At 31.9% G+C, this 22,402-nt stretch overlaps 2 protein-coding genes across 2 annotated transcripts in view; one reads left to right on the top strand and one right to left on the bottom strand.

The window, feature by feature from the left end:
- Positions 1-1,171: 1,171 nt before the first annotated feature.
- On the top strand, positions 1,172-5,547 carry LOC134250959 (uncharacterized). The gene is made up of 7 exons (XM_062733321.1): positions 1,172-1,459; positions 1,969-2,103; positions 2,441-2,584; positions 2,929-3,054; positions 3,267-3,395; positions 4,076-4,210; positions 5,320-5,547. The coding sequence occupies exons 2-7, from the start codon at positions 2,007-2,009 to the stop codon at positions 5,466-5,468; spliced, it is 780 nt and encodes a 259-aa protein (XP_062589305.1). The 5' UTR covers positions 1,172-1,459; positions 1,969-2,006; the 3' UTR covers positions 5,469-5,547.
- A 7,002-nt stretch (positions 5,548-12,549) lies between these two features.
- The window catches only part of LOC134250966 (integrin alpha-4-like), a 38,631-nt gene continuing 28,778 nt past the window's right edge, over positions 12,550-22,402 (bottom strand). Inside the window, exons 8-21 of the mRNA XM_062733332.1 lie at positions 22,332-22,397; positions 21,885-22,046; positions 21,522-21,630; positions 20,927-21,121; positions 20,410-20,616; positions 19,739-19,902; positions 19,349-19,486; positions 18,485-18,960; positions 17,999-18,155; positions 15,975-16,106; positions 15,442-15,570; positions 15,138-15,236; positions 14,669-14,791; positions 12,550-13,836 (exon numbers count right to left, since the gene is read on the bottom strand). Of these exons, the coding sequence (XP_062589316.1) occupies positions 13,621-13,836; positions 14,669-14,791; positions 15,138-15,236; positions 15,442-15,570; positions 15,975-16,106; positions 17,999-18,155; positions 18,485-18,960; positions 19,349-19,486; positions 19,739-19,902; positions 20,410-20,616; positions 20,927-21,121; positions 21,522-21,630; positions 21,885-22,046; positions 22,332-22,397 (2,373 nt within the window). The 3' untranslated portion in view covers positions 12,550-13,620. The remainder of the gene's footprint in view (positions 13,837-14,668; positions 14,792-15,137; positions 15,237-15,441; positions 15,571-15,974; positions 16,107-17,998; positions 18,156-18,484; positions 18,961-19,348; positions 19,487-19,738; positions 19,903-20,409; positions 20,617-20,926; positions 21,122-21,521; positions 21,631-21,884; positions 22,047-22,331; positions 22,398-22,402) is intronic.

Below are 22,402 nucleotides of genomic sequence, written 5' to 3' on the forward strand. Positions count from 1 at the left end.
TTAAGTGATGTCTTGCTTGCTCTGCATTCCTTAAATTGTCAATAGTTTTAAGCAACACATGCATACTTGCAACTTTGTGTTTAAAAGAAAAAAACAGGGGATCATCCATAGCATCTCTATCATGATCAAAGAAATTCATAAAGACGCATGGCAGTTGATAAATAATTTGTGTTTATCTCTGCATGCGATGTTCTTTATTTTGGTAAAATTCATTACTTATTTTACAAGGTGGTATATTTGGGTGTGACTTGAATTTGGACTTTATTTGATATTAATTGAATCAACTATACTATTATATTCTTTGATTATGATCGATAGGGTTATTTTCTCTTTGGTACACCCAGGGACCTTTATAGGTCCCTGGTACACTGAACACCTGGTATTTCAATGAATCTACTTGTATATTTTAAGTGCAAGCGACACCCTGTGCTAAAAGTTAAATATGAATCTAGACTAACTCCTCAAAGTAAAAATAAAATTGATACAATCCAATATTATTAGAAAATTAAAAAGTAAACTCTTGAAACTGCACGATTCTTTAAAGCCGACTTGTACTACTTTTTACTAACTCGTTAAAACGGGGCATTCTTTTATCTTTATAAGAAGACCACTACTTAATTAAACATGTTAAACTCGTTTTATAAATGTAATGTGAGCAAAGTATATCTTTATTTATTGGTCACAAAATTTTCAAGAAGCATTAAAATAAAATTGAAAAGCTTCCGGGAGTACACGGCTTTGGGACGCCAATCAAGAGGAAAATTAACAATATCCTGTTCCTTTTTTGTGGAATAAAAAGCTAATTATACCCGTACAACAAAAATTAAATCCTTGTCTTCTGAATCGTACGCCCAATTTATTTTATAGAAAAACAACAACAAAAAAGTTTAAAGCTTTGTATTTCTTCCGAGGCTTTGCGAGGTAACCCCCCCCCCCCCCCCCCCCCCCCCGCTTCAGAACTGTAGCATTATAGCTTTATGGTCAAAGACTAATATATAAAACCATAACGCTACAGTTCTGCAGCTAACCCCCATCCCCCCATCCCCGCCCCGTGCGTTTGACGAGATCTTAGATCCATCCCGGTCACGTAACCAGCTGTTTTTTACGATGATTTATTTTACATGTATTAGAAGGTTTTGAAATAGTCAGGGATAAAAAAAAAATTTCCTATTCAATGTTACTTAATTTTATGTTGATATATGGACAGTAATTATTATATATACCTCCTGTGCAATGAAAGAAATCATTAGAAAGCCATTTTTTGAGACAGTCACCTCGGTAATCCGATTTTTATAACTACAGTTTTTTTTATATCGGCTAACAATTTATCTTAATTGTCAATTTAGCACTCAATATGGCCTCACGCGTATACATCAAGCAGGTCAATATTCATCTCAAGGTGTCAAAAAGAAACGAAGGAAAAATTATAAAGAAGGGAATATTCACACCTAACTGTTATGTAAGTATATAAAAGTATAGGCAGTAATTATATTTCATATATTATAAAACGCGTTTAATACTTTAAATTTGAATCAGGAAAAACGAATGCGTATAATTATGCACATAATGACTTATTTGAAAATATTGATATTTATACGAATAAAAGCTTAAGATTATCTACTTCAAAATTTAACAGGATACAATTGACAATGAAATTTCCGTTTTTGCTGTCTTGAAATAAAATCAAAATTGCATGAAAATTGTTTTGTTTTTTAAAGAATATAAATATAATTCAAACATGTTCAATATTACATGTATATACTTTTCACAAACCCGATCCCAGAGATAGCTTTTTCTTTTACTGGTTCAAATGAATTTGTTTCACCCTCAATATTTGTTTTAAAAATGATATTAATTAATTATTTGTGCATTTTTACCTATCAGTTTCATTCGATTTTATATCACGATCGCGAGTATTCAAATCTTTTGTGTTTATTTGATTTTGTTATTTTATTGACAATCTTGCAGATCTATACAAGTAAACAAAAAATCAGATCATTTTAAACATGACGTCACAAACGTTCCAGTTTTTGTGTCTGAGTCTGATAGTCACGTGGACAAATGGTCAAGGCGCGGATCCATCGGCAATTAAAGAGTGTACAGGTAGGTTATAGTGGATGTGCGTGTACCTGTTAACATAATCTCAGTCTTTAAAACAAAAACAATAATTTTAAAATTCACCATTCAATAATTTTTTACATGACCTACCTATACTTTAAGTTGATTTTCAATTTTTCATGCATACATATATACTCACTGTTCATAATGTAGACCTGTACATTTCCATCTGTTGATTTCAAGCAGTAAATAAAACAAAAGTGTTACAACATCAGTTCATGATATAATTCTTGGTCAGAATAATCATGTTGAAAATTTAATGTAAAACTTTTAAATACTGTTTAACCGATTCTGAATCTCGACACCTTTTTTTATATAACAGAACAAGGGAAATGTTACTGGAAGGGTGAGTGTAAATCCCCGGGGCGGGGGCGGATCTGGCAGGATGTTGAGGAGTGTGCCGACATGTGGTGCCACGCCTATCAGTTCACCAAGTACATCGCCATTAGAGTGGACAGGTTTTATGGTTAGTACTATGATATAGAATATGGTTAGTAGTATTCCAGTAGTATCTTAGCCGGCGTCTGAAGGTAATTGAAAGTTGGGGTGAGGTGGGGGCTAATGGAGAATGGGGGATAAACCTGACCCCCAAAACATTTGTTGACTAAACCCCAATGTCAATGCCATTTTATGTTTATATTTGCAAAAACTGGGTGTATTTAAACACCCCCCCCCCTAGCCGTCCGTTTCCGACGCCTGTATAATATACATGTTTCTTGCTCTAATCTAATTATTTATAAAGCTAATATAAATGTTTATTAAGTTAAGTGCTTACAGTATATGGGATCACCATGAATGTTTTGTTTTAAGGGTGTCGATACAAAGACCAGTGTAGGAAGAAGGATGAGGAGTGGGAGGAAGAGGGGTGTGTTAAGCGGAAGTGTCAAATTGGGGGACCACGTGGTTACACCAGGACTATCAGCGTATCAGAGCTAGGTATGTAAAATAGAAATGTCATATTGGGGGATATCTGATGAAGGTATATATGTATGTAAAACAGATTTGTGTCATATTGGAGGACCATGTCGCACGTGGGTACACTGAACTATCAGCGTATCAGAGCTAGGTATGTAACGTGGGAACATAAATAATGTCAATGAAGGAATAATATATAATTTCCCCAAAAGAAAAAATGACTCCAATTTCAGGTTGTACCGATTCTAAGGGGGTGTGTCACTTTCCCGGAAGTGCGTGGGAGGAAAACTGCGTCCGATATCAGTGTGTCAACACAAGGAATGGGACTTCCATTAAGGCGACACAAAATATAATTTGGAAAGGTACGTGAAGTATATTAAAACTCAATTTGTTTTGTTCACGTCTGATGTATTTTGACAGCTATATATCCAGCTAATATTTCCATTTTAGACGTTTTAACACAAATAATGTTCAGCATCCATTTTAATTTTATCTTGGGTCTTTTTTCATACAATATTGTCAATCTGAAGACATAATTTTATCGTTTGGTGAAACTTAAATTCCGGTAGAATGACCAAGAAATCATAGACAACTCTAGTAACTTTTTAAGAGTGATCACAGAGGAATTTCAGTCTTATATAAGTCAACCAAATGGCAGAGATTCAAACATTTTATTATACGTGTTCTATATACATATGTATAGCAATACCTTAAAATCTATGAGACAATGAACTTCATACAACACAACCTAATTAATGTTTGAGTCATTCTCTGGAAGCATCTAAATGGACTAGAAATTGATTCTCGCGGATTTTGTTGAAACTTGGTGAAATAGTAACATTATAAGCCCGATTTATAAAATTTATTGGAAGTGATAAAAATTGGTCTTGTTTCCATGACACCAGGTTACTTATTTTGCACATAGGTGTAAAATACCTAAAAATGATATGTCTTCCAATTAATGTACATTTAAAAAATAAAAGTGACTGTAATTAATTTTTTTCTTTGAAATAATTTATTATTAAAATATCTGCTCAACTAGGCTGCCCTTACAATGGTACGTGTTTAGAGGAAGGAAGTGTCGTCACAGACCCTGACAATAAGTGTATCACCAAACGCTGTGTGATAGACCAGAGCGATCGGGGATTCCACAGAGTCTTAGAACTGGACACGATCAGTAAGTTTTTATCTATTATATGTACCTGATGTACAGTGATAAATGATCATAGAGCTAGATTGACTGAACGAGCAGTCCTTACGCCATCAGTAATTGAAAAAAAAATACATTCAGATAGATTGTGTTTAATGCACTTTTCTTATGGCAACAATGGAGCAACTGAAGTAAAATCAAACACATACATCATTTTTTTTATTTTGATTTTTTTACTCAAAAATGGATATTTTTCAATATTGCATCATCAACGAATTTAAATATGTAATTTACATAAATTCCCTGTGTAATTATTGGATCTAATTGGTTCAAGAAAAATTATTATGCTTGAAAATTTAGATAACCCCTGAAAAATTCTGATTATTTACAATGTAAAAATCACGCATTTTTTTTTTCAATTGAAATCGCTAGAACTTCATAAACATAAAATTCTTGATGTTTTTACTTAAAATTGAATCTGACAAAGCTGTTTATATTTGCAATAAATTAATATTATTTATAATTTTAAGGGCGATAACTTTAAACAACAGGAGATACTGTTTCACAGTTCACAATTTGATCATTCCATCATATGTTTCGAATTTATAGATTGGTTATTATTATTATTTTAAATAACTATTTGTTCATTAAGAGTTAATCGCATCAAAAACAATATTATTATCACTTATAATTCTTTGTTCTCTTCTTTTCTGCAAAGAAAATAAAGAAGTTAAAAATTCTGCGAAATGAAAGCTGAGCATATCATCTTTGAGCAAACTGAATAGTACAATTCTCATTTAACCTTGGACTTTCATTAAGGCGTGGTATTCTCGACATTACATAATTAGCGTTTGAAATTTACACAGCTTTTCGTTCACTTTTGAAATAACATTCCGGCGAATGTCAACGACTGTACCCACCAGTGTACCAATGATCCTATGATAACGTTCCGCACGGCAGAGAGGTGGGTCGTCTAATCGTTGTGAACAATTTAAATTTGTTGATGTTCTTATTTCTTGACCAATGAAAATCTATTCGCCATTTGAGAGACGTTAATAAGATAGTGTGTCCAGAAAGTCACGCCCTACTGAAAGTCCAAGGATAACTGAGAATCGTACTATTATCTTTTTTTCTAGAATGCGAGGACGCCAATGGAATATGCCGTAATGAGACGGACACTGGGTGGCCATTGTATGTCCAGGGCACTCTCCATAACAACTGTCATTGTAAGGTGATCCGGAAAGATGATGGGTCCGTGTCCATTCGGAAGGGATGTTCTGGTTAGCTAGATGTTGGAGTAAAAGCGTTTTGTTAAAAAACTATTAAATCTATAGAAAGCCTCAACTTATAGTATGCTTCTTTGAAGAATGTAAATAAATTGTTATACACGTAGTTTGTCGGTTCATTCATCATATAAACTATATTATGTGGTAAAAATATATGATATACAATAAATGTAAAACCAAGCAGATGAAATGAAAAGATAAACTAGTAATCATGAAAATGATTAAATCTTGTAATTAAATATAAAGAAATTTATCTTTAAAAGTCTTCTTTTCTCTCTGACACTAATATTTAAGTATCAGTCACATTTTGTAAATATCGTGATTACGTAAAATCGAACTAGAGGTACTGTGAGCAATGAGCTCACTAAATGATACCCCCGCCTCCCATATGGTTATAGCTGATGAAAAAGTCCATGATTTGCTGTGGCGGGGAAACCCAAAATATGTGTCGGATAAAAAAGTAAAATAGGAGGTACACAATGGCAATATGTAATAAAGATTCTGTGAAAGTTTCATTAAATTTCAATCAGTGATGTAAGAGGAGTTGCGGATAAGACATGGGTACCCTAAAGCGTAACGGACAGACGGACGGACGGACATACCGATATAGTATACTCTCCCACTTTTCAAGCAGGGGGTATAATAAAGTATGGTAACATTCCCTATGAGTTTACAAGCCAATTTCATCGGAAGAGCATTCTAAATCTGCTCAGGAGAGCTAAAAAAGCAACCAACATAGAAAAACCAAATGAACAAATGATTGTTTTTCTTCAACTCTATACGCACCTTATGCGCCAACTTGAGTTTTATACCATCTATTTTTCTCAGCGAAACGGAATATATACAGCAAGCTTTTACCTTAAATGATCGATTACATCGTTGAAAATATTTTTGCTGAAATGTATACAAAATTTTGATATGAAATACCATTTCATAATAATTATCAAGAATATTATACGCCACAGACTGCGGTTTAATCACAAGGTGTTAATGAGAGTGATAATTGTCTTATTCTTGTTTTATTGTGAAAAATTATTCAGTTATGTCTATTCAGAAGTTTATTCAGAAGTACTAATATAAAAACATAAAAAAGTCAATGTGTTTTTCATTAGAAAAATAATCTTTACCATATGGAGAACTGGAATTGGATTCTCATATGAACTATTCAACCCAGATTTTACTTTCACTTTCCTTTTTAATCTAAAGTCGGGCGGATGAATATCGTCAAAATTGTGTTTGCCTTGTCCGGTGTAGTTCTTTTTATAGTTCTCATAGCATGCGCCTGTCGATGCTGGAAAAGGACAGTCAAAGAGGATAGGAGATATGAGAGGGAGACGGTTACAACACATGATTGTAATTCTGACACTACCAAAGGTTAGAGTCTTTATTGTTTGTTTGTTTGTTTGTTTGTCTGTTTGTTTGTGTTTAATCTTCCTCTCGAAAGTTTTTCCCTCGTATGGAGACACCACCACATGCCAGTGGAGCTTCGTGTCGCAAAAGATGCCGGCACGAAAAAGATCCCTTCCTGCTCAATGGTCCTGAGTGCCGAGTATAGGACAAAATTTGCAGCTCTCCACCTGCAAATAGCGGCGTCTCCATATGAGTTAAAAATTCTCGAGAGGGACGTTAAACAATATACAATCAATCAATTTTAAGATCATGCGTATACGTTGAACTCCACTGTATATGATGTTGTACTATACAATAATTATAATAATTCTTCAAGACATTGTGATTTAAGCACTGCTAATTTAACGAAATTGGATCCAGATGTTTGTATCTCTATCATAATTCTACACGAAATAACTTGAACTATTTCCAAATTGAATAAAAAGAATCGAGAAGACATAAGTAAACAGATTTTTGAAACCGATTTGTTGTAAAATCATAGTTTTTACTGTTGCTCTTCATTAAGAGTAGATACAAATATAATCGTGGAACTTTGAAATCGCTTTTGAATACAATTAGGAATTGCTTTTGAATACGTGGGTAATTCAAAATGTTCGTAGACTTTTGTCCTACCTTTTTAATTTAACGTCAAATCATATCCAAATTTAGTGCACATATTTTAACAACAAATAATCTGAGTAAATAAAATGGATTATATCTTCATATTTATAAAAATTATCAAAGATTTAGAACAGCGAAAATGGGGTCACGGAGCAACGTCAAAATTAAATAAGTTACTAATTTTCACTTTATAGTATGTAGAGACAATTTCCTTACAACAAAAGAATATATGCATGGCCAAGGGTGACTGATTATATGTATGGTGTCCATATATACTTTTAAAATTTATAAAACCTTTTTAATTTGGTACACTATAATTTTCTGTCGATATTCATGTTAGCAAAATAGTATCTTGAAATGAACATTTTTTTAAATAAGCTTTGAGGGAACCTATGATTGAACTATTGATTTGCACTTCATTCCTGTTAATTCTAAAAGAGAACAAATGTCAATAACGGTTAGTTTTTCAAAGATTACAGGTGGATATTAATGATATAAACTGACCTTTGAATGAAACTTGGTGGTAGTTAGCACGTTTACAATTGTTTAATTCACTACTGGCATCTGATAAAATGACTTTTTTTTTTTAACAATTGTGCAATTGAGCTATAATATTTTTTATTTGATCCGGTTTTTATTTTGATGATATGTTGGATGATTCATGAATAAAAACTCGCCGTATTTTTGACGAAAACAACTAATAATAGCCTTTTTTTTTTTTTTATTTTATTTTTTTTTGCAGTGGTCCAAACAACGGTTTGAATTTTAGATGTATGGCAATGTTGGATGAGTTACTAACAATGTATAAGGATTCCAATTATACACAATTACTCGCCGTAATTTTTGTTGATATGCAACGATAGTGAATTGATATTGAAAACAACGAAATAAGTAACAACTAGCCTTTAAGTTATACTCATCGTAGTAATTTGCACAATGCCTAAAATATTTATGTATAAACACGTACAGGTCTTGAAAATGAAAATGATTAGATATTATTTCAAGGTATGGGTCTTCAAGGCTTTTACAAGTACAATTCTCAGTTAACCTTGGACATGTCAGCAAGAAAAACATCGTAGCATTATAAATAAAATGTCAGCAAGGACACGTGGCATTCTCGCCATAACACACTCTCCATGATTTAAGCCATTTTTTTTAGATGCTACGCTAATATAATTAGTGTCTGTCACATGGCGAATAGATTCTCAATGGTTAAGAAATAAGTAACATCTGATTCAGCAACTTTGATTTGTTTTTGACAACGATGAGACGACTTTAGCCCAACCTCTTTGCCGTACAAGACCTTGTTATTAGTTCTTTGCTACTCTCGATGACATTCGGCCGGATACCTATCACACGTATACAAGTGACAGTGAATGAAAGGCTGTGTAAATTTGCTAGTGATTTATATTGTTTAAACAAGAATTATTTTTAATGCTTATTTTTGACATATGCTTAAGTCGAGAATACCACAACTTACTGAAACGTGTGTGTCGGTGTGTCCAACGTGTACCGAGACTTTTTATTGACTTTCATTTAATAAATTTTCATCACAAGTTCAGTGTTAATTTAACGAAAATACGTATCCTTTAAATTCTTGAAATATTGAAAAACTTTGATTTAAAATTCGCTATTGTGTTTATTGTACATTTACAAAAAGATATTCTTTTTTATTCGAAGAAATATAAGGAATACATTCGGTACAATGCAATTATAAGTTATGTATCAATTCATGCAAATCTCAAAGTTCGCGATTTTCGTAAGAGTTTTTATGGTTGATGATTAAAACGTTTATATATAGGAAAGTTTATGAATCTTTTTTTTCAATGCAAATAAAAGTCGAGCATGATTGTTGGTTAACATTATAATAGGTTATGGATTAATCATGGATTTCAACAAGGATTACGTTGAACAAACTAAAACAAGATTAATCAACCTGTTTTCCATGAGAGGAAATTTAATTATCTCTTTTATGTGATTTTGAACAATGCAAATAAATTTGTTTGTGTAAAATTTCATTGTTTATTTTTACAAGGTTATGTATCTCATGCAAATCTAAAACAAGATTAATCAACCTGTTTTCCAATTTTTTCTGATATAAAGGCTTGATATAGGCCCGTATACCCCTCCCAATAAACAAACAAACAAAAACAAAAATATTTTTCAAATCTTTCGAATTGAACATAAATTTACAAAGTGCAAAACAGAGTTATCGATAGGTCATCCTGTGATAAATCAAAATATCTATTGTTCAGGATTCGTCATTTTGAAATTAATCAACAACTATCAATTTTTTCGACTTCGGTAAAACATGACTTTGTTTTTCAAAGATAATCAATCAGACAAATATTTGCAAGAAACAGAAAATTGCAAAACATGCGGATGTTTCTTGCAAGTATATTATTCTTATCCAGAAATATATTTGTTTTCAATAATCATTTGTCTCATTAATTAGAAATAAGATACATTGTAACTGTTTTAATGTACAAATATACAGGTGAAGTACATGTTTAATAAATATTTTCCATATAGAGGTTGATGAATGATCGAACATGGTAGTGATAAAAAGAGAAAAACATCTGATAGTTTTAATGTTTACTTATCTACAAATATATAAATGTAATAATTATTATTTTTGGTACTCAATCAATATTTAGAATTTATAACTGCTGTTCATTATGCCTTAAATTAATGTGTGTTGTATACATTTTGTATATCTTTGCATAGTTTTTAAACTGCATTTAATAAGATTTAAGGGCGCTTAATTACACGAAATAAAACTTTTGCAAAAACATGTCATCTTTTTAAATTATTTTATTTTGCAGTTTTTTTAAACCACAGAATGTTGCATATGATAGACAACATGAGTTTTCTTTTATTTTGTAAGTATTTTCAAGGCGCGTAATAAAGCCTTAAATCGTTACATGGAATGTTGAACAATATATGGCTTTAATCTGAATAAAGAGACAAATCAAACCTTTCATTTTTGGGGGACCAAATTTAGGATGTAGCTAGTTTTGGCTCACCGCTAACTTGATTTTTTCTGTCAAATACATGTAATTGTTCCTAACAATTCGTAGAACCAAAGCTATCTCTGAAATCTTGTACATGACGATCTTCATATGAAAATGTGCTCTCCTAGCTTATTTGACAAGAGATTTGGTAACATTTTGCAGGTAGTGTAGTTATTATAATTGAAACAAGAGGCCCAAGGGCCTTGAATCGCTCTTCTGATAAATTGTACAACCTATCACTTCTAATTGAAGCCTCTAACCCTAAGTATTCTAAGAGCCAAGTTGCATCAACTGACAAAGTTTGATGATTCTTAGCCAATTATAACTGAAGATATTTTAATAAAGCTATAAAAAAAAAACCATACATGTAAGTCGGTCACAATGACCTACTTTAAGATTGAAGTTTTCTGAGGACTCAAGATGCATTAATAGACAAAGATTGAAGATTCTAAGCCAATAAGTATGTGAGATAGTCAAAAGTAAGTCACTTTGACCTACTTTTTCATCTACATTCTTGGAAAAACCAAAATGCATCAACTGACAAAGTTTGATTATTCCAAGCCAATAAGTACTGGAGATACTTAATTATAGCCATAAAATGTTAAAAGTAGGTCACTGTGACCTAATTTTTAGTAGGCGATTTTCGAAAGCCCAAAATACATCAACTGACAAAGTTTGATGATTCTCAGCCAATATGTATCCGAGATATTCAAAAGTAGGTCACCATGACCTACTTTTTGGTCATCACTCTCCGAAAACCCAAGATGCATCAACCCACAAAGTTTGATGATTCTAAGCTTATAAATACCTAAGATGCTTAAATAAAGCTATAAAATGTCAAAAGTAGGTCACCATGACCTACTTTTTGGTCGTCACTCCCCGAAAACCCAAGATGCATCAACTCACAAAGTTTGGTGATTCTAAGCTTATAAATACCTAAGATACTTAAATAAAGCTATAAAATGTCAAAAGTAGGTCACTGTGATCTACTTTTTGGTCATCACTCTCCGAAAACCCAAGATGCATCAACTCACAAAGTTTGATGATTCTTAGCCAATAAATACCGAAGATACTTAAATAAAGCCATAAAATGTCAAAAGTAGGTCACCGTGACCTACATTTTAGTCAACATTTTTCAAAGTACCAAGATGCATCTGCTTGTTGATCGTAGGTCTGAAGGTAATCAAAATATGCCTTTTAAACAATATGAAAACAATTGCCTGCAAAATTCAAAATGTAGGTCACAGTGACCTACTTTTTCATAAATATGTTTTAAGGTCCCAAGATGCAGCAATTTACAAGATTTGATGATTCTAACCCTCTCAGTGTCTGCAATAATGGGATGAAATGTTTTAAAAAGTATGTCATAAAGTTCAAAAAGTAGGTCAAGGTGACCTACTTTTAAGCTGACGTTGTTCAAGGACCCAAGATGCATCAACTAACAAAGTTTGATGATCATAGGCCTTAAAGTGTCCAAAATATGCCTTCAAATCAATTTGAAAACAAATGCCCGCAAAATTAAAAAAAAGTAAGTCACTGTGACCTACTTTTGATTTAACATGATGTGAAGTGTTAAGATGCATCAACGTACAAGATTTGATGATCCTAGTCCTTATAATAAGCAAAATATAAACGTTTTTATCAATTGTAAATTTAGGTCAACTTTGAAGTGACCTTGAGACCACGCCCTTTGCCCCAGGCTCATGCCTTGAACAATTTTTAATCTTCAACATATTCTGATCCTTGTGTGTAAGTTTAGTGAAAATCTGCCTGGTGGTTCTGGAGAAGAAGATTTTTTAGCAACCAGTACTTTTGGTTTTGTTTTCCTGATTATCTCCCCTTGTTTAAGGGTCCCAACCCTTATTTTAGTATAAATGGTAGCCCTTGGGCCAAGGATACCCTGTGACAAATTTGACACTGATTGGCCAAGGCGTTCTTGAGTTATGGCCCATTTTCTAAAAAGTTAACGCACACCGCACAAATGGCCATAGCATTAGCTCTTTGAGCCTTTGGCTCAGAAGAGCTAAAAAAGGTAAGTCAATTCACTTCAAAAAATTTTTAATAATCGAGTCTTGTATAAATGTTGTAGTCCACTGAAAACGTAGGATATATGTATTTTTTTCCTACTGCACACATGAACAAGGAAACTAAGAAAACAAAAAACATTTTGGCAAAGCACTTCATATATACTAGTATATAAAAACAAATAAGACTCATTATAATTCTACAATTCCAGACCCTCACTACACTTGGCAATAACCCAAACAAAAAAAAACTATACATGTATGTAGGTTTCACAAAAAATATATGGCATGCATAATTGCATATTTTTCAACTAAATGTAAAATGTACTCCTATAACTTAAATTTTTCCTTTTTACAAGCATGGCTTAATTTGGGAAAAGATTCATGGAAAAGGAATGCTTCAGATATTAAACATTTAGAGCTGTTAAAAATGTATTTGAAACATGAACATGTACATTGTGCTTGACTACATGTAAGAAATTCAAAATCATGATTAATCTCTCCAGTAAAAATGTTTTGATCAATGAAATATGAGATGAAAAAAATTATTCTTCATGCATTCACAAAAAAGAATCGCATTAACAATGATTAAATATTTACCCACAAATGAATAAATCATTTGTAGTTTTCCTTACAGCATATATTTCCTCTGCTTTCATAACCTTACATGTAATATACATGTACATTATCTGACGCTTCAAACAAAACAGAAAATAATCACGATTTTACTTGGTTTAAGATTTTACCTTTCACAGGTAAATTGTTTTTGTTGTAGTACATGTAGTTGTTTTAGAATAAACTTTTGTATAAATAAAAGATTTTGTTTTATTATCAAAACTAAAAAAAAAGGAAAACTAAGGACTCATTTCTACACAATACATACTTTTATCAACAAACACACATTGCACATACTCAAACTCACATACATCCTGGTATAAAAAAAAACATCATTCACCGGTGATGAAAGGAATGTTCATTCCCACTATAGTCGATTTTCATTACAACTGGCGTCAATGAGTATTGTCAGCAGAATGTGAGCTCATTTCAAAATTCAAAATTCTTTCATGCAAATTGAGAGCCCTTTATATTTAAGATCTCGTCTGTTATCTGTCTTGAACGTCTAAATCTGGATAGTCTTTCTTTGTACCGAGTGTATAACCCTGAGAATTTCGGTCAGTGCCATTAATCGATGAGTCGTGACCTTTACTCAGCTCCTTGCTGACGAACTGTGACATCATCCTACTCTGTCTCTGTTTCATTTGGGACTGTCTTTTGGCTCTGTCGATTTCACCCCTTTTCTTCCGGTTAAAGAACCCACACTAAAAATATCATCATGTACATGTTTACATTATTTAACATGTATAACACCGGAACCAAAATACCAATGTATGTACAATTTTAATATTAATTTGTTTTCCTTGACTTTACTTGATTATTATTGATTCTTCAAAAAAAAAATTCAATGTTTTTACTTTGTACATGTAAAAGGAAATAGCCCTTATTTAGATTTGCTAAATGTATATCAAAGCCAAGTCAATGCATTGTAACTGTTGTATAATGTGCTGAAACTCTTTCTGTAAGCTTTTTATATATTCATAATTGTGAGATGCTCACTCTTCCATTGCGCAGCTGGTCCCACCTCTGATGTTTTGGAGGTACCTATTTGCTCTGCTCCTAATTTGTACTTTTATGGAATTTTGGGCACGAATACTATTCGTTATCTTCTAGATCTTATATTTCATTTATGTGTTATAAATACTTGAAGTAAATGTTACTTTGAATACGACGAGTACATACATGTAAATAACAGCCTCCAAGGCTTTCAGGCATTTATTCTACTGAATTAAGCATAAATAAAGTATTTTCTTGCTAAAACACATTCCTTATATTGACCACAATGCAACAATATGCAAAGGTGTCGTGATAACTAAGATAAATTGAAATATAGGCATACACTAAGCTGAATCTGACTTTAAGGATTGTTCAAGAATAAGTTTTGCAAGTTTAACTTCATGTTTTTTTTTCATTGAAAAAAGGTCGTTTTCCACCCCTCAATGAATTTACTTTTTGTATGACAGTTCTAAGTGAATACTAGTAATATACATGACCAAAACCAAAACAAGGTTTTAAGAAACTGTAGATTCTTCTTACCCTCCATAGAATAAGTGCAATGATTACAAGAAACACGAATCCCCCAGCACTGCCGCCTATAGCATACCAAAGAAGGTCCGATGACGTCACACCGGAAGCGCCTAAAGAGACTCTTAATGCTACCTGAAATAGGTAACAGAGATTGTAATTCCTGTCATGAACATGGAGACAACAGAGTTCCTGGTTTATTGTAAATAAAACCCAAAAGCTATCTATAGGTATGTAAATGGTTGTTAGAACTCAAGTCATTACAGTATTAGCAATTGAATAAATGGAATCGTTTAACACGCACTATATTTAGATGATATCACAATGCTAACATCCCATATTTATATACCGGTATAATGATTTTAACAAAAACTAAGTTAAAAAATTAATAACAAAAAGAATGTGCATGTATGTACTGTATTGTTCTATCTGGTCTATACAATAATCATTAATAGTTTGTTTATGCGTTTGGTTTACACACCTTTCCTTTATCTGTAACATTTATAGAAGCCGGTATTTTGTTGTTGTACAAACTCAGCTCTCCAGGGGTGACAAATCGTGCAGCGTTAGTATTTAAGTCCTGCAAACAAATTTTAAACATTAAAGACAAATCATTTTTTAAACATAGAACTGACAAACTTTACATGCCGAATTCAGTAAATGTAACTAGTCTATTGGAATCATGAGGGTATAAAAAAAATATATTTCAACCGTTTCAAGAGAGACCAAGAGCGATGTTTTTCAAACAGCGGTGTATTTTGTCAAAAATTGAAGATATATTATACCTTTAGAATATTTGAGAACGAGTTGGAATCGAGATCCATCGTTAATTCCACGCTTTCAAATTCAGCTGCTTTGATGAACCCAAGATCACAAATCAAGTAAGTACAACTGATTCCTGAAAGTCCACAAATCTAAAGACCAATATAGAAAAGCATGTCTTATCATAAAAAAAGTTCTTGATGCTTGTAATATCTAAAGCAATGCTGGTAAAATATAACCAGTTAAAGTCGTTTTTCAATTAAACAACTAAAGGAGTAGAATGAAGTTTATAGCTTAGTCTTTTTTTCTGATTTTCTAAATCACGGAGGGAGGGTAATTGAAAATGGTTTATTGGCAATACATTAATTTTTTTTTGGTTATGAATTGCAAAATATTCTCCAGTTTATCTTTACAAGTGAATTTTTTTGGTCCTCTCCCCTCTTGTTAGAAATCTCTTTATATGTGAGGCGTGAAGCAGAGTATGAGAAGATGGGTTTAATTAACTTTTAATAATTAGGATTATCTATACATGTATATAAAACCTAGAGGAGCATACAATATCTGTTGACGGTTGTTCTTTGTTGTTGCTATCTTTCAGAGGTTGTGATATCAAATTGCTAGGTTCTCCTAAAAGTTTTATGTCGATCTTCGTCTCTGCAGTACAGTTTCCCCTCTTAACCATTATATCCTGAAAGATTAAGGACAGATAATAAACAAAAAAATGGTTGCCTGGGTTGTTATATATTTTCGGACCCAATTTGATTGTAAGTGATGCAGATAATAAATTGTAAGTGATGCAGATAATAAATTGTAAGTGATGCAGATAATAAATTTCTAAAATCGTTAACCTTCTATGATGATCGAAATGCTAGCTTTCCGTAACCATCATTATTAATCTCTATAATTTTTTTTATACTTTTCATCATATTATTGTTAAAATTTTGAATATAGAATAAAAATTTATGCGGTGAAACTTATTTATTTGACCTAAGTTGTTGTTTTCCAGATTGTTTTATAAAAATCAGTTTGTATCATCTGTACTGAAAGATAAAAGTAAGTATTGAAACATATTTTTATTGCATTGATTTCATTAGTATGTGTGAATGCCATATGTGAAAATATACAAAATTTAAAAACTATATTTGAATAAGGAAAAATGAAATTTAATAAATCGAAACTCTTAAAAAATGTGTCATCATCTGAATCATATATAACGTGAGGACACGTAGACATAAAGTTACGTTTCCTGTCTATCTAAAATAGAATTGGCCAAAGATATTTTTGAAAACCTGACATCTTTTCAAAATCAGACATTTGAAAAAAATCGCAATGTAGTGATTTTTTCATAAAATATAATTCACAGTGAAATTCTTTTATGACTCTCTTTTGCAACTATAGTTATCTATATTATTCAAAGCGTAAAAGTAAATATATGTCACTACAGTAAATGAAAGTTTTCCGTGTGATCACCTTAGTGTCGAAGTGATCACTATAGTAAATTGATCACTATAGTGTCATAGTTATCACTATAGTAAATCAAAGTTATCATATTTATCACTTTAGTAAATCAAAGTGTCAAAATTATTACTATTAGTTTTAAATCACAGTGTCAAAGTCATGACTATAGTAAAATCAAAGTGTCAAAGTTATCATTATAATAAAAGTTTTCACAGTTTTCATGGTGTCAAAAATTTATCACTATACCACTGAAACCGTAGTCAACAACTTCAAAATAGTTAATATATATTGTTCCATATATTACATGAAATAATGGTTCTTCTTTATAAGATCAATATAGCAGGGCCCCTCACCTAGAAGACCAACTGACGTGTACATGTAATTGCTAATCATAAATATGAACAAAGGAATATAATTTTATAATAATAAACATGATAAATAATTTTTCATTATGTGATCAATATAGACCCACCTTTAATAATGGTTCTTCTTTATAAGATCAATATAGTCCCCTCTTAGGGCCCCTCACCTAGAAGCAACTTTTCTCCAACTTAAGAAGACGCATACGTGTACATGTAATTGCTAATCATAATTATGAACAAAGGAATATAATTTTATAATAATAAACATGATAAATAATTTTTCATCATGTGATCAATATAGACCCACCTTTTTACCAGATCCGTTGGTCCTAAGGTTATGAATTTACCCTTATTTATAATCATACCAACAGTCTGACATGCATTATGTCCAACGTTTACCATTCGATGTGTCGTTTTATTCGCTAACAAAGATCTTAAAGTTTTGCATAAGCTCTATAGAGCAAGTATTGGTACTCAAGAAGAGAAAAATAGACACGAGAAGTCAAGACCATTTTGAAGATTACTGCATTAGGATGAAGAGAATACATATTTCTTTAATGAAATATATGGAGAAAAAGAACGGTATTCAAACTCAAAAGTCCATAAATTAATACCTAACTGGAGCAGAGCAAACATAGACCTCCAGAACATTAGAGGTGGGATCAGGTGCCATGTAGGAGTGAGCATCCTCTGCCGACCGGTCATATCTGCCGTGTGCTCTTATAACAATAATCACTTTGTAGCATTTTCCAGCTGTTACCTTTAGAATGGTGTTGCTCCCTCTGCTGCTAGCTATGGTTATATTAAGATTTGCTCCTAGTGGACTAGGTCCGTCGTTGTGGACGTCATACGTAACAGAGTATTTGAATACAGTCTCGGTCGTGGAAGCAATGATTAGGTCTGAAAGGTCCGATCCTCTATAGAAAGGATAATGAAATGGAAATAATGTTTAAATTTTCTAATAAAGGTTTTAAATACAAGAAGCATTTAAAGATCAAAAATTTAAGTTCACTGTTCGACTTATACCCCGGTTCTTTATTCATTGCGGTTTGGCAATAAGTATTTTTTAAATATTACCTTTTTTGTCTCCTTTAAACACATATATAAATGATCATAATTGTCTTTAAAAAATTTGTGATTTTCAATCTGTTTTCAAAAGAACAGAAATTGTGAAATACATATTTTTTGAAATAGGTGTCATCCAAACTTTAATATTAGAGGGATGTCTCAAAACCTTTACACTTACCCAATAACCCTTACGTCAGATTGAAGGTTAAAATAACTTATCATCTCAAAGGTTTTCGATGGCATGGTTTCATCTTGCATAGTTGAATTGAACGTAACTTCAATTTTCACGTGATCCGCCTTTCTGGCCACAGCTGCATCAGGGTCAACGAAAAATTTTAACATAAACTTATATTTTTGATGAGCATAAAACCTTTCTGTACTAGTCACGGAGTGAACAACACAGTGCAAAACACCAAAGTAGAGAACAGAGCAACTGAGGTACTTGGTGCCCTCTGTAATTCTATAAAAGTCCATCTTTGGGAAGGTTTCTACGTAAAAATCTGTTTTAGTTGCCGGGTCTCCAGCATTCGTCAAGTACATTAGTACTTCTAATTCCTGGTTTCTTTGTAATGTCATGTTGTTTTCCATTGAGCGCATCTGTGCTACGAAGTCTGGCTTGCAAGGATAAGATGAGCAATTTGTATTGATATTTAGCTGTAAATTAAAGTAAAATTATAATAAATTCTTTTGATTTTCTTTTATTCGGGAATTCGTATTTGTAAACTATAAAGATATTTATCGAAAAAATTTATCATATCTAATACAACCAAATAACCGTTTGACAAAAATTTTGCCTTAAAATTAACATACAATAATCAAAGAATTTGTTAAATTAAAACAAAAAACGGTAAAATAGCGTATGTTAAAATATACAGGGATTTTTCCGCCAACGTTTTATTTTAGCCCCTTTCGCCCTTTTCATAAATGGGCGATTTTACAACGGGGCGAATTAAAACGGGGCCAAATTGATCGCAAGGGCAAAAGGGTGAAAATAACATGGGAGGACATAACACTGTGTACACTATTATTTTACAACACTAACCGTCTTGTAGCGGTCAGTAATGACGTCTGAATGTAGAATTGGTGGAACATCCTCATTTACGGTTAAGTCAGCTAAAGAAAACATCAAATGGACATTCACTGGATCAGCCAGGGATTGGAAGAACCTATAGTCAATGACCTTAAAAAATATTTATAATCTGTAAGCATTCATTTTTTTCTTTAAATTCTTTGTTGCTGCTATCGGAAAAATTTTTTTTTCATTTTTTAAAACTAGAAACCTCTTGATATAATTTCACAAAATGTTATCTCCCTGTTTCTGTGATGTTTAGATTTAAAACAATTGAAGTTGTTTTATTATATTTTTAAGAATGTTTCACTGAAATTTACTACTTTGTTGTAAAGTCTGATGGCTATATTTAGTAAAACTTACATCTGATGTCAAGTTAATATCAACAATCGTCTCCATGTTTGGTTTCAGCAAAATCGTTTGAGATTCCTGTGAATTGTTAAAATTCCCGAAAACACTGTTATTTTGTCGAAGTAAAAACCTTGGGGTGTCAGAGAACACATCACTTAAAAGAGTGTAGTTCATATCTGCATGAAGAAAATTATAACATAAATGTAAAACATTTGAATAATCACATTAATGTAAAACACTTGAATAATCACAAAAATCAATTTTGCTTTCATTTCGGAAAAGAGAACCCAATACACGTATATATGGATAAAAGTTTGAAAACGATTATAAAATGATATTTTGTCACATTAAAATAAAAGAAAATACTGCAAATCACTTTTTATTCGCGAGAACTTTATTTATGCGTAATAAAGCGAGACAATGAGCTTAATATGAAAAAAAATTATTCTCTCGTAGAACAATATTCCTTACGATTAAATAAAGGAATATTTCGTGAAAATTATGTCTCGCTGATACAGTGAAAAGAGTTAATGAATATCTCGCGAGAATATGGTGTCGCGAAAATTTAGTGATATACAGTATTTGTGGAAAATCATTCCTGATTAAAAAAAAACCCCTATGTTTTTTAAATTCTTATGTTCACTTTCTAAATGTTTATACATGTAGGTCAGTCCACCACTTACAGACGCCATTTTCTATTCCTTTTCCGGTTACCAGGAAACGTAAATGCAGTGCCACGCATGGATAGTCGTTGCCATCGTTACAGTCATAACCAGTGGAGTTGATAGGAATGCTTTCTGGAGTGGAGGAAATATCTACCTCGACATGGACTACTGGACGTGTCCGAAGAATAGCCACTTGGTCAGTTTTAAACCCAGAGACGGCCAAATCTATACAAATATATACACTGCAAGTATTTCTAATAATTTAGTATTTTATGAAATAAAGAATTATAACTTACTACATGGATAACCTAACAGATTTTATTTGGTCAAATACAAATGTTGTTTTTTAATAAGGGCATACTAACAGAGCATACAGATTGTTATTTAATTTCATTTTAAAAGAATGATAAAAAAAATAAAATAAAATAAAAAACTAGAAAAAAAAATACCGTATTTTTTAAGCACATTAACCTCTCATATTATTTCATTATAAAGAAATAACCAGTCAACAATCCTAAATGAATTTAATAAATACCCATATATAAGTTGTCGTCAATATCTACATGTGATCTGGATAGAGAAAAGCCAAATGCGCGGATTCCTAACTTTAAATCTTCCGGCGATACTCTTTGTGAATATTCCCAAGAGTCAGTGAAGTCGCCAGTTTTTCCATTGTATATGTATACAGCTCCTCTATGGTTATCTTCAAAAGGCGCCCCAATGGCAATATCTGGTTTTAAAACAGAACACATTTTGTAAAAGGTTTTTTTTAAAGATCCAGCATGCATATGTTTTTTTTTTTCAAAAAGATCCAGCATTTAAAAAAATTCAACCCTTTTTGATTTTCGAAATATGTTGATTGCACTGAATGAAATCACCAGCAGCTTCACATGATATGAAGATTCATAACATTCAGAAAGAAATTCCACCTATCCCATAATATACATGTACATAGGAAAAGCAATGTCTTCCCCTCGAAAACAAAATTTGTCAAACAAGATGTTCGATGTATTCTCAACTACACGTCATGCAGAGTTTTTTTTTTTAAATTGATACTATTGAAGTGTTAACACGTGTAAATGATTATTGCTATAACTTTTCCATAGGAAAGTTATCAAGTTAAAACTAACCTGAAATTCCATCATTTGAAATATCTCTCAGATTTACAATTGCAGTTCCAAATCGGGCCCATGGTTTGCTCATACCATTAATCATTAAATGGTTGTCTTTGATTATATCCTAAAGATAATTTTGAATAAGTCATAAAAATCAACACATGTATTGAAAGAAGAGTAATGATTTTTTTTTATCGTATCTGTTTATTCGTGAAAAAAAATTAACATCCCATTTAAAAATAAATTTGAGGATTTTTTTTATCTTCTTTAACAAAAATTAACTGTAGAATAATAAAGACTCATAGGGTTATTATAAAAACGAGAATAATTTTTTTTGATGTGCCCAGGGTGTCAAATTTATACATGTAATATAGAAACCTTCGATCCTGTTCCGAGGTAAATATAAACAGAACCACTATCCACAATAATGCTTCCACTTGTTTGGTTGACATACTCCAAAGGAGCACCAATCAGAACATCGTCTATCCTGTCTCCATTTACGTCCGCCACACACACCGAATAACCAAATCCACCACCAAGCTAATGGTATAAGTTATAAAAATGAAAAAAGACCTAAAATTTCATAATCAATTCCTAATTCATATTTTCTTTTAGGAAATAAAAAAAATGCGATTAAATGTCTGGGGGGTTTTATGTTAAACTTTTTTGAACAAAATCATTAATTTTTTTTTACATATACTAAAACGTCGACTTCATCTCGTGAAAGATTTGCTATTAGTCTGAGATAGAATGGAGTATAACTTATGAATAGTTTGTCTTTGGCTGTTTAGTTTATACAGATTTTTTACCATCTAGAACATTTACCTGTTTGCCAGCTATAAGCTTCTTTGTATTCTTTTTACCAGCTTCAAAAAATTCAAGAATCTCTACCTTTA

Source organism: Saccostrea cucullata, unplaced genomic scaffold, assembly GCF_032062105.1.
Source record: "Saccostrea cucullata isolate Sc308-1 unplaced genomic scaffold, CSIRO_AGI_Scuc_v1 ctg391, whole genome shotgun sequence".
Lineage (NCBI taxonomy): Eukaryota > Metazoa > Mollusca > Bivalvia > Ostreida > Ostreidae > Saccostrea > Saccostrea cuccullata.